This window comes from Rhipicephalus microplus, chromosome 8 (assembly GCF_043290135.1).
Source record: "Rhipicephalus microplus isolate Deutch F79 chromosome 8, USDA_Rmic, whole genome shotgun sequence".
Taxonomy (NCBI): Eukaryota; Metazoa; Arthropoda; class Arachnida; order Ixodida; family Ixodidae; genus Rhipicephalus; species Rhipicephalus microplus.
The window spans coordinates 46,460,938-46,477,610 of record NC_134707.1 but is presented as its reverse complement, the minus strand read 5'-3'; the positions used below and the strand labels follow the sequence as shown (position 1 = coordinate 46,477,610).

The window sequence follows — 16,673 nt, the reverse complement described above, 5'->3', positions numbered from 1 at the left end:
ATCGCTTAACCTCACTGTGATGCGTACGGCTCATCCACCTAAGGTGAAGAAACTTTAAAGTCAAACAAAGCCGCACTGGTCAAGTTAGTCTCAACAAAATGTTTCTCTGTTGCCGCGAAACTGCCGTCTATAATATTCTTGTAACGTGTCATGTGTACTGGTTATACTATATAACATATGTATAGTATCATGGCTCAAGAGTAGCAGCTGTACTTCCACATGGCGTCACCGTAATTACATTTTTCAGAACTACAACCAACCTGTTATCAAGCTTGTTCGACATCGCTGTATATAGAAGACGAACTAGCATTGCAGAATGCCAGCTTATTCGCGATAGACACATGTGTGCGTCAGACGAGCAAAGCTGACTGCCTGCGCGTTTCTATATCCCAAATTATAACTCAACTAGTCATAGTTTCCCGACATTCTGGTGCTCTTTTAGCAACGTCTACTTTTTAAAGGGCTCCTGAGCTAACGCGGGCTCAACTAAGTTTGAGTTCGTTGTTAATTTATTCAACTTCACTTGTATCTCACAGTAGTCGCTAATGCAAGCTACCCTTGTACGGCCCGTATTTAACAGCTGCAGGCATCTCTTGCTGTGTATAGGGCAAAAAAAAAGAGTCAATAACGGCAGAGGGAAGTCACAAACGGCAGTGTTAAGGTAATAGACAATCGAATGGGCTAATTTTATCCAAACATTCTGGTTATCTTCTTGATGGTTACGCACAGAACGTCTACGATGATGAAACACTAGAAATTCTCCCAAACGGGTACCTTGCTCCATTGCTTGGCTGTGTAGTGTTTCTTTTTCTTAGTTTTCTGTTTGTTCAATCTACGCTTGCGTCTTTGATGCGGAAAATTTTTGGTAAAATGCTGCGCAAGGGAAGCTCTTTTGTGAATGTGCAGAGTGGTTTAGCACTTATATTCCTTCTTTGATATGCATATACCTAGTTTGCAGAGATATCTCAAAGCTATAAAGCAGAGGTACATTGATAGCAATTCATTAGTCATATATTTCAGGAGTCGTTAATCAAGTGCATAACAGAACTGCAGCGAAGGGAAGAACCGTTTCGGCGACACCGTTCAACGGACCGCCTGCCTATTTACAACACCACTCAGTCGAAAGATTTCAACTTACGCAGTATTGGACAATACGCCCAAGGCACCTCCGCAAGAGCTCCGCATGAAGCGTGGCCCAACTGCGAAAAAGAAGCTGCTCTTCGAAGAAGTCAACTTGCGAAGGTCAACGCGCTTTCGACGTCACGTGCAGAGATTTGACCTTTCGGCACAGACAAAAGCAACCTGATTCTCTACGCCCCCGCAAAAAGCAGTTTTCAGTGTGTTTTTTTTATTATGTTCTTATTTGGTGGTATATTATTCGCATCTTGTAATCATTATCGTACGCGTACAACACAAATTACCTTGAAAAACGAAAACATATCATTGTCCAATGCAGCGCGCTTGGTGCATGCTTATATGTACAAGGGATGACTGAATAATGCGTACAGGTGTCTTTGAAGAGCGCATGTGGGCGTGAATGGCGTGATTCCGGACAACTATACCCCGGAAAGTGTCAGTTGTGCAATTGTCTTCAATGTCCAACGTACCGACTGGATTATTTGTGAACTACCGTATTCTTGGAAGCAAGGAATGATCAGTTTGGTTTGTGAATGAAGTTCAATGACTGATATGTTGTGAGTATAAAAGCTAAATATTTACATTTCTCGGGGTCTTAGATCCTATGTGTTATAACCGCGACCTAGAATACAGTGTTTATAGTAATGCGACGAAGTGAATGATAGACTACGTATTTTGCGGCTGAAACGCACTGCACCAGCATACTCTCCTGGAAAAGAGTGGACTGTCTTGGCCGGGTAACTAACACACAACGTTGTCGTTGCATATCAGCTGATGTGGCTTATATCTTCGGACACCGGCTCTCTTCATTTCGTGCCTTGAAGTGGTGGTCGCGTAATCCCAAATGTTTGAAATACATTGGCGCGTGGCGTATTATAACGCGTTCTATCACATTTATGGACGAAAAAGTTCGTCACGCAAGTGCAACGAGAGTCAACTTTCGATCGAGCAAGTTTTTACGTCTCAGAACTGCGATATCAATATGAGAGACGCTACAGTTGAGTGCTCCAAAAAGTTGGACTATCTGGTCTTTTTTTATAGCACAGTGATGTCTAACTGCACGCATACCGCCTTTTTTCAAAATGCGACTGCCACAGTCACGTTTCGATCTAGAAAGAACCGGGTCAGCAGTCAAGCATGACAGCCACTATAGACTGCCACTGCGCGGGTGCTGGTGATGGTAATGACAATGAAGTACAATGAATAGCTCCGTTATGTCCAACCAAACCTTGATGTGACTAGCTATTTAACTTGAACTTTAACATGCAATGCATACCTAACTTATCGACATGGGGTCGCAAATGAAGGTTTTGTGGTAGTGGCATACCACCCAATTTTTTTTCCGTATGTTGATAGAAGGTGTTATGAGAAGTTAAATTGAACATTTTGCCAAGTTTGAAGTAGGTTTAACTTACAACGCCAGGTTTATCTTGCAATAAGTACTTACAGTAAGTAAAAATTTAAGGCATAATTGTGAATTCGTGATACCTGCGTCACACAGGCGCACAAAAACAAATCATCATGTCCTCCTAAAACGATCCAGGTGTGAATGTGAAGCAGTGGGCGCTACGCTTACACGGGCTGTGACGTCGACGCTGGTGCTCATCGCGGCGTTGCGCAGGAGAGAAACCTTGGAGCCGCAAGGCATGCAATGCTGGACCATTGTTCTCTAATAGCACGTCCCAATGGGCTCTTATGGACAATTACAGACAGAAACCCACAATTAGCGTTCCTCCAATTTAATCGGCGTACAGTTAGACATTGAGCGCCTAGTATCGCATCATCACTGAGCGGGTGCGGGTAATAAAACTCGTAGCCCTGTGATTCTTTTTGTTCACAGTGTAAAAACTGACTGCGCCTAGCGTTTTGCAGTAAGGGGAGCTTGACGTGTTGAATCGGTGACGCGCTCAGTCCGACAGGTGCACGATTGACATGAATCGTACGCTGCTCACTTTACCCTATAATGAATATGATTAACATATCTTGCATCAGTAACAAAAAGTTGCTGCATATACAGGATTCGATTCCTTTTGTGGGTGTTTTCTTTTTGTGTCTGGGCAAACGCGTCATGTGGCACTGAAACACGAGTGACGGAACCGGGAAAGAGTATTTTTGAGCCGAAATATATCTTTTAGCTTACAAGCATCAGAAGGTTCGGCAGCTACGCGTTATCTGGCGATAAGGGCGAAGCGACTGGTCTAACCTTAACCGTCAACGTGTGCCCGTCGAACATAGCGCGTGGTGGATCGAACAATGAAATGAACCCTTGCAGCAAAACGCCGCATGTTATCAGGCTGCTGCAGGAGCGTTAGTTATGGCTACAAGTGTTAAAAGGCGCGCACGAGCACGACGATATTTCGTCACCAGACACTCGACGTCAGACAGTGCGGCGATGACGTTTTGCCTACTTTTATCTCATTGGAGGCGCCACTCACACGTCCCGACCTATTTTGACCACGGGCGTACCTACAGATTTGACTGCTCGTTAAAGGACCAGACAGTAATCTTTTCCGGAGCCCCCTCTTTGGCATCCTTTATGACCAAATCATTGTTTTGGGATGTAAAAAATGCAACGATTACTAGTAAAGTTACGCGCAGCATGCACGTGTACTCTATAGTTGTAAAACAAGACGTGTTTTAACAATCATCTAATCACCCAACACTGAAAACGTGGTCGCTATAAAGTACAAAGCACTTCACTTGTACTTTGAGTAAGTTTTCTGGGCACGAATTAGCTTTCCACATGAGTGACTGCTGCTTTCTTCCTAGTCACCTCGACATCACAATAGCTGTGAGGCGTTTCTGAGTTTTCTTGATGCAGAAAAATTTATCGCATTTATACACAATGCGTGAAACAAATGTCGCTGTCAGCATTGTGTCTGCTGTACGCCCATGACTCAAGGTGAAACTACACACGACAAAACTACACCATGACAAGGTAAACTACACATAGTAGTATTTGCGCCATCGTGCGAAGGTTTTTTTTTTTATTGAAGCTCGTGTGGTTAGGTTGCAAACCGCTAGCTGGCCAGCGATCCGAGAAGCACGTGCCAGTAATTACAGAAGTGAAAAGCAAGAACAGCGGTCCTCTAAACCTTTGCAGAGCTGTCCTGTCATGCAGCACAACAAAACTCGATCAGTTTTTTTTTTTTTTCATTTTTGAAACTAGGTTTATGTATTTGGACCAAGACGAAAAAAACGTTATGAGGTAATAACGAACATTTCATTAACACGTAATGAGTGCTCAAGTGAAAAAAAAATTCAAGCAAGCCATTTTGCGCACAGGCGTTTACTGCTGTGCTATGTGGGTCTATAACACAAAGAGTGTGATTGTACCGAAGTATCTTGAGACACAGTTGGCAAGGAACGCACATAATTCAATTGTTGCAGGTACGGTAGTATCTTGTATCTCCGGAGCCCTCCAATATGGAGTCTCTCATAATCGTATGGTGGTTTTGGGACATTAAACCCCACAAATCAATCAATCAAGAAAAGGGGGAACAAGGACTACCCACACCCAAAAGCAGTAAGAAAGGCTTATCTTAAGTGGGCCTGTAAAGATATGTCAGTGTAAGCTCTGCGTGATTTGTTAGTGACTCTTGGCTGATGAACGGCAGTGTTATTCCTAATGATAAAGGCCTCTGTAACTGCTCAGCTTGTTTTCTCTATCTTGATACATTGAGTTCAACATTTCCCTACCTATGCTTGCAGCCGCATTTTTGCAGTGTATTGCCACAAACAAGTAGGAATTCTTTTTCAAAGTCATCTTAAAGACGACTAGGCCACCGTGTTGACAAAATGCTAAAACAAACGTGTAAGCGAGAGTTAGAGATAACTATAAAGGGCAAAAGCATAGGGCTCCGGTATTTAGGCGAACAGTCAAGCCGTAGGATTAACATAAATATTCGCCACTTGCAGATACCACTGGCAGGGGTTCTAAAGCACATTGCGGACAGGAAATCTTGCTAAGCTACATTCAGTGAAAGAAGTACCTGCTCCTTATTTCCTCTTCGCTTTCATGGAGAATTTTTTTTTACAGCGAACGCTATTATGAGATCGAAACTCTGGTCACGCGTGGTGCCGTTGTTGTCCGCCGCCGCCGGTGTTCGTAACCACTATCGAGAAATTAAAAGCAAACCTAGTACCGAGGACACAGTGGGGCTCTAACGCGGGTCCGCTGCGTACCAGCCCAGTATTCTACCAATGAGCTACGCGGGTGCTTGGGACTTGTTGGCAAACTTGCCTTAGGTAGGCTTGATTCCGGGAAAGGAATCGCGTTGGTATGAGTATAGGTGTTTTCGAACAGCAAAAGAACAACGAGGCATCACAAAATGCGAATAGCGTAGCGAGTGGGTCGTCTGATGCTCCGCCCCATTAATAAAGCTTGTTTTCTATTAGCTATGAACTGAGGCACATATCCACTTCAGGCACAATTCCTCATCGTCATCGGCCACTGCATGAACAATTGGTACAAAATACCTTGCAAAAGTTTAGCGGATACAACGTTTATCGGAAGGAAAAGGGAAAAAATTAGCATAGTTGATGTTTTTCTACTACCCAAAATTTATTATTATTACTAATACCGTTGTGGGTACCCAGCAAGTGTGCTTGCAGCAATGATCCAATGAGTGTTCACAAAAAGGCTCTGAAAGACCACTTTTCTAGCTTTCGCTATGATTGTGCTGCGCCTTCCGCGCAGGCCTGGAATTTTTTTTTTTTCAATCGGCTCACGCTACATTCATGAGCAATAAATTCAACATCAAAGGTATATAAGCATTTCTTCTCCAACATGAAAGTGCCCTTACTTTTCTCACACCAATAAATCAATGTAACGCTCTGTCACAGTCAGGGCCAGTCGTATTTTGGCTGCTGGATTTAGCCGATTGTCGTCTCTATTTTTCAGGCACACTAGTGTCGAAAGTACTTCGTGACAAGCATATGCTCTCGCCGATGGCAGCAGCATATCCACTACCTTATTTTAGGTACCTGTGTCGTCAAACAGCGCAAATTCACGCGGCAGTTTGATAAGGCCTTCGAGATCCTAATATATTCGCTTAACCACCTGGTCTGTTTTGGGCTCTGGCTCGCCAGAAGCTGCACGTGAGATCGTTGCATAGTTCGCGCGTTTTAGTTATGCTCTTGGCTATCTTTATTGACAATATGGCGAGATGATAATAGCGGACGTTTTTCAAGTTAATCGCACGTTGGTTTTGAAACCTCAGTGATTTGTTTGATTTGTTGGCTGCAGAAATGTGAAAGCTCGTCAGTGGCTCGCGAAACTCCATTCTGCGGAACACACTTTGAAAAACCAGTCTTTAGAAATACGTGTGCCAGGGCCTTTGCATACCCTAAACTCCTGTTGGCGTTTGAAAGATATTGTGAATGACATTCAGTGTAAACGTTGTGCTGGATTTCGCCGAAGAATTTTCAAATATTCAAGCTTTTCATTCGAGTTCGTTCTATCTAACCAACGGTGAAAAGAAACTTTTTTTCATAATGTGTATTTTCTTTTGTTACGCAAAAACGTTTCCTTCAACAACATTGCTGTTCACTTTCATTTTGACACTTTGTCACTGTCCGGTCTATAGTGGGTATGGGCTACTCCCCAAACCAGTATGATTGTCCTCGTGAAAGACGAGGACAGGGCCAGGCATTACGTAACTACGTCTTCGGCAAAACGTCACGTTGGAATTGAGGCATCGCAGTATACCTGAGCACTGCTGTTCGACGTAGTTTAACGCTGAAGGCAATTTTATTTAGGCTTCTGCTCCACAAGAAGCTCCCGCCCTTCATCGAGTGGCCACTTTCTTCAATTGCCCAGGATCGGCCGCGTTATCGACGTCGAAGATGATGACCACCTCAGACCTCAAGCCAATCTGCTCGTTCTCAAACGTAAGCACACCAACCTGGGAAAGCGTAAACTTTGGAGAAATTCTCTCGAACTTCGGTGCAATGGGAGCCTTCGGCGACCACCTTCAACATTTTCAACTCCAAGATGAGATACTGCACGCACGTCGAGCTAACTCAAAGCAGGTAAACTAATGCTGCTTCATTTTATGTCGAGCGCGTAGTCTCACGTTTGGATAAAACATAGAATACGTTTCAAGCTTTGTGCTGCTGTGGTCAGTGTGAAATGCCACACCTCATTTTTAAGAGAGCGACATGTTTATAGCAAAGGGCGAGAAAGTTTCACCACTGCGGCAATGCCCATATGCGAGGTCTTCTACAGAGCACTGCTCGCAAAGGTCCAACGAGCACCTATCATTATATCACAAAAAAGGACTTAAAATGAATTTTGTACAAAATTTAAGTAGTGTGCACACATTTCGGCAGTGTCTCAGCGAAGTGGGCGGTGTAATCGCTTCTAATAAAGACAGTGTAATCGCTTCTATGTGAACGCGTGCTCGGAGTCACTGTGTTTTGCCGTCCTGATTTACAATCACAAAATTTGATGGCTGAAATGATTTGACTGTTTGGCATCCCTTTGTTTGGTACAACCTCAGCGTATCACGCGGAGTATGACAGTTTCTCCGTAGACATATCTGACTGCCAACATCGCACCGAATTTCGTCCCTGCACCGAATTTCGTCCCAGTGCATTCACCATACTCTTTTTTTTTTCACAGGCAGTATGGAAAGCACTGCTCCTGGGCTACGCAGTGGTGATAATTGCTGCTCGTTTCACAGCACGCACTCTCCACAGGCGTCATGTAATTCCGGCAGCTCTGCTTCTTGCAATCATGATTCCTCTCACGAATCCGTACCTGCAGAGCTTGAGCTCCCTGACTCTCTTCATGGCCATCGCAGTTGCAATCTTGGAAGTGACTTGCGTGGTAAGACGTACCGCAAGATTCTGAACGACTGTTCGTCTCGATGGAAGCGTTAAAGTTACTGCAAGCGAATTATCGCACGACCACTATGCAGCTCAACTCTTTTAATTACGAAAATGTATTGCCTACAATATGTCACATGCGATTAAGCATTGGAGCATCATTGTGCAGGTCGTACTTAGTGGTTACAGGGCAGCATATAAACGAGAAAAGCAGTGACAACCCAACATCACGTTTCTTTCGCCTTGTATCAGGAGTAACTGAATCAGTGATCGATGTGGAAGAAAAAAACAATGTGATACCGCGATGTCAGGCATGGCTCATACAGTTACGATAAGGTGGTCCATGTTCTTTTTTTTTTTTGCTATAAAGAAAGGTGTATGAGTGGCAGCTCTGTACGTAGTAATGATGAGTTCGCCGTACTGCATGTGTGTATATAGTGAAGTATTTCACCTGACAGCGCATCACAAATTCAAATGTGCTGTTTGGTATGATGTCCTGAAGTCGGAAACTTCTTTAACGTCGGTTTCAAGCCATGACGCTGAAACAAAGCATATGCAACACTGACTATATCACAGGTCAATATTTGTCTGTCCTGCTTTGTCTTCCAGGTGAGACTGCTATCTTTGAAGCCATTCGGTCCCGTAGCAGCGGCGATTGGTGCCCTTCTACGCCTTATGACAGCCTTAGCACCACTGTTTTTCAAACACTCGGTCTTGGTGAATTCGGGATCGCAGCTGACAAGCCTTTGTCTTCTAGCACCAGCTGCCTTTTTGCTTCTCTTTGTTTATGTCATGGACACGTCAGAGTTCAGGTGAGGCTCAAATTGATGAGGCTGTTTCACCCGACTAAAGATCACATACAAATCATTTGAATTCAATGCCGTGATCCCGCATTGTTTTCAGAAGCATAAGTTTGTGGCTGTTCTAATATTGAAAGTATTTTGTTCTACACACGAGTGGTAATTTAATACAATCAAAATGCCTCCTGGTAGTTGAAATTCAATTTCTCCGATGGACCTCCTAATTTTGTATTCCTGAATAAAAAACATTTAACTTTCTCATTTTTTTACAGCTTTACAAAGAATTTGTTTCAACATGCTTCATAGCTGGCACTATGGCATGAAGGGGAAAAACTTGTAGGGTATTTGTAATATATGCTAATCGCGAGTTCTAACCACAGCAATGGTCTTCAAGGTTAAAAATAATATGTCCAATACGGCGGCGTTAACACTGTGGTTGCGCACATCAAGAAGCCTTCTCACCTACCCCCTCTACTCCCACCCCCACTTTCTCATTGCAGTTTTCTTCATGCTAAAAGTCCATGAAAAATTTTGCGATTTCCCGGCGTTGTGTAAAAGCTGTCTTGGTCCCCCAACACTAGGCGGTTTCAGAGTCCCTGCTTTAGATTACTCTAGCGCCCCTAAAGAAAAGGCCTGCATACTTGGTCTATGACGTCACAGGCCTTACGCGATTGAGGGGGACGCCATCACCTGACCCCATGGCTCAACTTGCGTGTCTATACAGTGGCAGCAGTGGAAACACGCGATAAGTTGGCGCAGCTCACGTGACAGGGACGCCATTTGAGCAGACAGCGTCATTGGCACATGCGGCTAAGTTCAGTGGCTGTTTCACCTGAAGCTACGTCACCAAGCCCCGTTGCTCTTCAATCTATAACGGAATATATTGCCAGAAAGACGAGATACTTTAAGAAGGAATAACGTGGTCGCTTTTTTGCTTTTTTGTTTTATTTTTTTATTTTGCTAAATGCTGCCGTTTGTTGTATGTGTACTCTGCGGTATTCGTGAAAATATTCATGCGTGCGACATCTTTGATAAGTTGTCTACTCGCCTAAATCAGTACCTCACACCGATTTCTCGTGTCCTAGTATTTGTTTCTCACTTTTACTTTTTGTATCAAAACTGTCGTCTGTGATATGTCAAAACGTTTCTATAAATGCCCATAAATAGGGCATTTTTATTAAGGTACGGTAGCGGTGGCCCATTCATATTCCTCCAAGACATGTCAATATTATTTGCGCACTCCATGTCGCAAAACAGCGATGTGTTCTAGATTCGAACACCCCCTGGCAACGCTCAGTATATCTTACGTCATATCATGTACGTGCCGAATCATTCATAGAATTTCATTAAAATTGCAGCGAAGGAAAAAACTGTTCCAACGCAACAGTTGACGACGTTACATGTCCTTCCACGGTGACCTTCACTCCAAGTTCCACAGTCAAAGCCGACGTAAAGCAAACTCCAGAAGCACCTTTTGGAGAGCGCCGCAGGAACCGTTGCTTAAATGTGACGAGGATGCTGCAGCGAGAAGAGAGATTTTTGCGACGGTCAACGCGCCTTCGACGCACCGTTGATAGGTTCCACCCGTCGGCACATATCAAACTAGCGTGATTCTGAATCTTGTGGGACTGTGAAAAGAGGCTCTTCTCTTCGTGAATGATATTTGTTTTTCATACATTATTGATGTAACGAAACTGTGCAATTACTTGCTGCCTAAATTCATCGTCATTGGAAAAAGTTCGCTGTTCTATTAGCTATGCACGTGATTAGCCAAACCAGCGTGACTCCTTACGTGTTGCGAAAAACTGTTTCTGGCGTTGTCATGTGGCAAAACAATGTCAACAAGCAAATTAAAACATTTTTTTTCCTAAGAGACGTCATGTCATTAGAGCTTATTACAAAAGCATGCACTTTCACAAAGGCAGTGCTCATGTACCTCTGTACACGTTAATCAGTCGTTACTTATCTGTCCAGACCATGTTTCAAGAACGCTCCACAGGGCAGCTCTGCATTTATGCAAGCCACAACACTATTGGGCTGTAAGACATTTCAGGATTGCAAGACAGCATATGCGATACTCTCTGCTTGTCCGCAAAAAAGTCGTTCTTCGTGTGTTTCTATGATGTTACCTTCGGAATGTCTCATAGAAATGTCATAAATTCCTGCAATGCCTTGCAGCCGGCATTGGTCGTCTGTGACAAGGGCGTTGTCCTGTTGAGTATGTGTGCTTGGAACATGATTATTCAAACCAGCGTGATTCCTTTAGCGTCTGCGAAATGCAGCTTTTGGTGTAGTTTGACAATATTCAGTTTTGATGTCACATGGTTGCGACATTGAAGAAGGGAGCAGGTGGCGTCATCAAGATGAAACTGCGTTTTCGATCGAGGCCAAGAGATGTAGAAAGAATACATTATAACAAAAACAAAGATTTGGAGAGTGAGAAAAAAACAATCAAATAATCACTACTATAATAGCTATACTTTGATTTCGGCAGCCGACCAGACAGATGAGTGTGCCAAAGCCGATTAATTTGCGATGTATGTCTTATGTTTATTGGCATTTCAAAAATTACTTCCAGACTCTTCATTTTGTTTTGATTATTTGTTAAGGTGGGCCTTATGTTGAAATTCGCTTTGTGTCTGGAATGAAATTTCACATGGCATCAAATACATCTCTGTGGCGGTTTCCCAATACAGAGACACCAAAAATGAGAACACTTTCTGTGGTTAAACCTAAACATAGCTTTGCAAACGGAATAGCTAGAAGTCTTTTCTTAATTACTACGTAGTTATGACATGAGATAAAACATAGTTCATTAGTTTCCGATTTTTCGCAGAACGGACAAAGAGGGGAGAGTGTAAGATCAGCTCTGTGTACATAAAAATTTAATGGGGAACATGGCACTGGCATCTGGAGATAATAACTTCAAGTTTTTTCGATGGACTCCACAAAGATTTCCTTGAAAATTTGAGATGACTGAATGGCAAAAGCTATCTTCGCTTTCTTCCGATTCAATGCACTGAATGTTTCCTACTTTCCTCCGTGATATTTCTGCGCCCAACTTGGTTTTCTTACTGCCTCGAGGATTGAAGACAAAGCTAGCTTTCTGCCCCTCAGCTGATTACGCACTACCCTCATGATCAGCCCATTTCCACCAAGCGAAGATGTCATATGATGCCGTCAAGTTATATTACTTTCCGATACGTCACAAACATTTATCAAACGCGACGTCATATGAAGACGCTTTCACGTAATGGTGATTTCTTGCATCAATCGGGTTTCTACCGCCGACGCGAGAAGACACCCATGATCAATTTTCCCTTTTGCTGAGGCGTTTAAAGCTATCGCCTAATGCACCATACGACTGTAACTCCGTGAAATTGAAGTTTTCGCTGGTGCTTGGGGGAGCAAGCTTGCAATAAGTAGGCAGAACCATTGGCCTCCTAATAAATCTTCGTACTGCACTCTAATATGTGGTCGTCATTTACAAGTCGAGTATTTTGTAGATTATAAGCAGCGTTGGCTGAAACTTACCCGTCACGTTTGGCAACATAGCAGTTGAAGTCACTAAACTGGAGTGCGCTGCATCCGAACAGACAACAAGTGAGTCTCTCAGTAGCAACGCTGCCTCACGATCACTGCCGTGTGCAAGGCTAACATTACGCCCCGAAGCTGAATGGTAGCACATGGGCACCACACAGCCATTTGGCCTCTGCTCTGCTCGCTAACTAATTCAGATGCCGGAGAGAAGCAGAAAAAGAGGCAGCTGAGCAACTGCATAATAAGGGTACAACAATCCGTCCACGAATACACAGACAAGCTCTAGCAACGGACCACAGACCAAATTTTTCATGCCAGTCACCTTGGCTCAAGTTGAGAGTCGGCATTAGACTTCAGACATTAACAGCGCCTGTTGAAAACAGAGGCACAATCGCAGAAATTGCACCGCATATGGAGCTTTTCTTGTTTATTTCGCGATGATTTCATTTTTAAGCTTACAAATGGTGAAATCACCTGCAATAGTTCCTAATTTTCTGACACTTGCTTTTTTTTCGGTGGCAACACATGTCAGGCTTTGGGAAGGGAAAGAATGATGACCTATATTGACCTGGAAAGAATGATGACCTGGAAGCACCCTGTTGCCAATGAGAAATTATCAACTTGTCTAGCTTACCAAACAGCCGTATTTTCCATTTCGTTAGGTTCGCGCTGTAATCCATCTTATATTAACAATGACTGACCTGGCCACATGCCTTACTAGTACTACTGAAAATTGCGTTATCCCAGAATGCAAATATAAGTGAACGTGCCCTCCCTCAAAACGTTTTCATCACCTCTTTTGATGATCATGTTTATGACATGAGTGTTAGGTGAGAAAGGGTTCTTTGGCGTTCATTGAGAGAAGATCTTACCTTTTGGTGCCCGTGTCACACCTCGTAATAAGGGGATTCTTGTTATTATTGTTTCTTGACTCCGTAGCCTGCTCGCCAGAACCCATGTTTATTACAACTTTAAATTCAACACTATGAACGCTAGGACATACATAAGAGACGGTCTGAAATGCAATGCAAAGAAACCAGCCATTCACATCAGTGATCCAGACGCTCACACTTGCCTCCTATTATCGATGAAAACTTAGAATATTCTGAAGTAAGAGCATCAAGAAAACATGTTCCCGCTAAGCAGAATGATTCAATGAGGCGACCGACTATGGATATATATACTACTTATAAATCAACAAAACTCTCTTTTCATTGCTTTTTATTATTGTTGCGTAACATGACCCTTGAAAGAATTCAGGACAAGTGAAAGAAATGTCGTTTTATGTGAACATTCTTCAAGAACATACGTAGTACAAAAACTTCAAAAAATAAGATTTAGGAATAACCCATTGCATCAACATGTAGCGGCGAGAGAAGAGAGACGTGAGACGGCGTCGTAGGCAGCCGACGGGGCCGTGCTGATCTCGCCACTTTATTCCACGCCTGAAGAGCAGCCGCGGTGGCTGTCCACGTCCGACGCGCCAGGTGCGTGAGCTCGTTCTAATCCTCGCGCAGCTCGAGCTAGCAACAGCTGCGCGAGAGGCGTGGCGCGGTGATCCAGAAATGATGATGGTGATGATGGCACTACAGGGCTCCCCCCCTAGCGCTTTGCGCGATTTGAAGGCATATGAAAAAAGAAAGAGAGCGACAAATGCTATATACATGAACGACAATCCATAAAGTGTTCATTTGGAAAGTCCAGGTTGTCAACGTTGATTGGCCATCGGTAAGCAGCGGGTCTCTGGCGGGCGACACTGGGAGAAGTGCAAGGGACGAAGGAGGAAGTGCCGGGTTACTGTGGTAGCCGACAAGCGGGTCTCACGGTGACCTGGTCGGACAGGCCGAGAGTGGACCGTGTGTCGCGAGGTCATGACAGGATGGTGGGTGACAATGTTGGCGCTGGGTGCAGAGGACACTATACTGCCGCCTGTCGAGATTAGAGGTCCCGACAGGGCCCCATGATGGTGGTGGTGGTGGTGGTGATGGTGGTCATGCGCCAGTATCTGCGGCTGGGTGAACGTCGGTATCTGCACCAGGGATTGGTGCACCCAGTGTGGGCTGGGCCAGCATGGTCTGCGTGGGCAGCATGGCCTGCAGCTGTTGCAGCGTCAGTGGCTGTCCCGGGACTATGGCAAACGAGGGGGGCGACATTATGCGTGGCGGTGCCAGAAAGATGTTGGGCCTTGGCCCCAGGTTCTGTGGGATGACAAGGGTCGGGGTGCCAGGTGGTCCTGGATGTCCCCCATGGGGCCTGGGTCCCGTCTGAGGTCCCAGGGTCAGGCCCGTGGCATGGGGTGGCCGCAGGGCCAGCTGGACCCCCTGTATCTGTCCCAGAGAGCTCTGCGTCTGCCCCAATGCGCCTTGTATCAGAATCGGACTGTGGCCCAGGCCCGGAATGTACTGGTTCAGCAGGAAAGTGCCCTGCGCAGGTCCAGCCGGAAACATGCCCGGCTGCGCTGCCGCGGGGTTCCTGGTGAGCAGCGGACTCCCCGTGTTGAGCCCCATCGCGGCTCCGCGCTGCACCGTGGTCGCAGGCTGCGGCGCCGGTACAGGCGCGGGCTGCGGTGTGGCCTTGTGCTGGGCCGCCCGGGGAGACTGGGACCGGGTGGTCGCCGCTGCCGAAGGCGTGGTCATGTTCGCGCTGCCGCTCGACAGCTTGGGCAGGATCTGTGGCTGTTTCGGCTGGATGAGCCGGGGGGCACCAGAGGTGCGAGGACTGGGGTTGGCCGAAACCACCTGTGCGACGCCGGGTCTCGAGCAGGTGCCTGCTGCGGCGCCACGGGCAGAGGGGCGACGGTGGCAGTTGCTTTGGTGGTTGCCAGTGTCGACGCCGACGATGAGGGCAGGCTTTGGCTCCGCGAAGGCACGGCGCTAGGGCCCGTCGTAGACCACGAAACAGAGACAGGGACAGGGGCGGGGAGCGGGGAAGCCGAGTGTGGTCGGCTGCTGGCCGGGTAGGTGCGAGTGGAATGTGGCGAGGCACCCGGCAGGCCATTGCTGGCACCAGTGGCAGGTGGCGGAGCGGCAGGGGGCACCGTCGAGGAGCTGACCAGCAGCTGCGGCGAGGAGGAGGCCGAGACGTCTCAGCTGGTGGTCGCGGAAACGGCGAGGGCCACGGTGTCGCGTGCCGTCGCTTTCGTGGAAAACGTGCAGGTAGCAAGCGTGCCAGAAGGACCATCGGCCGAGGACTTCGAAAAAACGCACTTCGTGGTGGATAGGTTGTCGGCAGCAGGAACGACTTCAAGAACCTCGTCGGATCTGTGACCGGGTGCGAGACCAGGTGCGAGACTCACTGCGCTAGTGGCCGGACGAGATGTTGTAGGAGACGTAGTCGGGAAAGTTAGGTCCCGGTCAGTGAAGACTTTCGGGTCGGAGGGTATTGCACGCTGCGACGCAGACGAAACCTGTAAGTCGCGGGTGAACGGCAGCGGGTGGTAGGTGAGGCCATAGCTGGCAAGCACCGCAGAGCAGAGGTCATCGTAAGGCTGCTGGCTGGAGGTTGAAGTGCCAGAGAGATGACGCAACTCTACCGGAAGGGCGTCTTGAAGAATGGCGTGCATCAGCGGCTGGTCCGTGACGCCATTCAGCGCAAGAACGGCATCGAGCTGCATGAACCATACCTTGGGGTAGGTCGATTGGAACGGCGGCACTGGCGGGCAGAGTTGCAGGAACATGGCCGCGGGCCGCTCAGCGAAGGGCGTGTTCTCCGGGTCACCAATGTAGCGGCGAGAGAAGAGAGACGTGAGACGGCGTCGTAGGCAGCCGACGGGGCCGTGCTGATCTCGCCACTTTATTCCACGCCTGAAGAGCAGCCGCGGTGGCTGTCCACGTCCGACGCGCCAGGTGCGTGAGCTCGTTCTAATCCTCGCGCAGCTCGAGCTAGCATCAGCTGCGCGAGAGGCGCGGCGCGGTGATCCAGAAATGATAATGGTGATGATGGCACTACAAACACATCAGTACGCTTTGTTCACATTATACAACTGCGCAATGTACAACCTCTATCACGTATGATAATTGCGTGGTTACTGTTTTCTGAGCTTTGATTTAATATGTATTAGCACCAACTAGCACGATGTTAGTATTTTTTTTACTACATTTCTTTCACTGCAAGTGTTCCCGCTTTCACAAGAAAGTGCTCTTCTTTTGCAGCTAACCTAACGCATAAAAACTAACTTAGTCCATGAAGCAATCTTTGTTCAACAACGACCCGCGTTCCGAGGATAGCTGGCGAACCTGTGCGCCTGTAGAGAGATTAAAATCTTTCTAAACGGAAACATTCCTAAAGGTGTTTTATGTGGAAGAGAGAGAAAGAACTTTTATTCATACATACTGAAAGGATCATCCTCTTTGGGTGGAGTCCTTA

The 16,673-nt window shown here is 46.2% G+C and overlaps 1 protein-coding gene across 1 annotated transcript; it reads left to right on the top strand.

The window, feature by feature from the left end:
* The first annotated feature begins 6,761 nt into the window (after positions 1-6,761).
* Positions 6,762-10,639, top strand: LOC142768498 (uncharacterized). Its single transcript, XM_075870489.1, has 4 exons — positions 6,762-7,170; positions 7,763-7,969; positions 8,578-8,780; positions 10,127-10,639. Exons 1-4 carry the CDS (start codon positions 6,985-6,987, stop codon positions 10,377-10,379), a joined length of 849 nt encoding a protein of 282 aa, XP_075726604.1. The 5' UTR covers positions 6,762-6,984; the 3' UTR covers positions 10,380-10,639.
* The last annotated feature ends 6,034 nt before the right edge of the window (positions 10,640-16,673 follow it).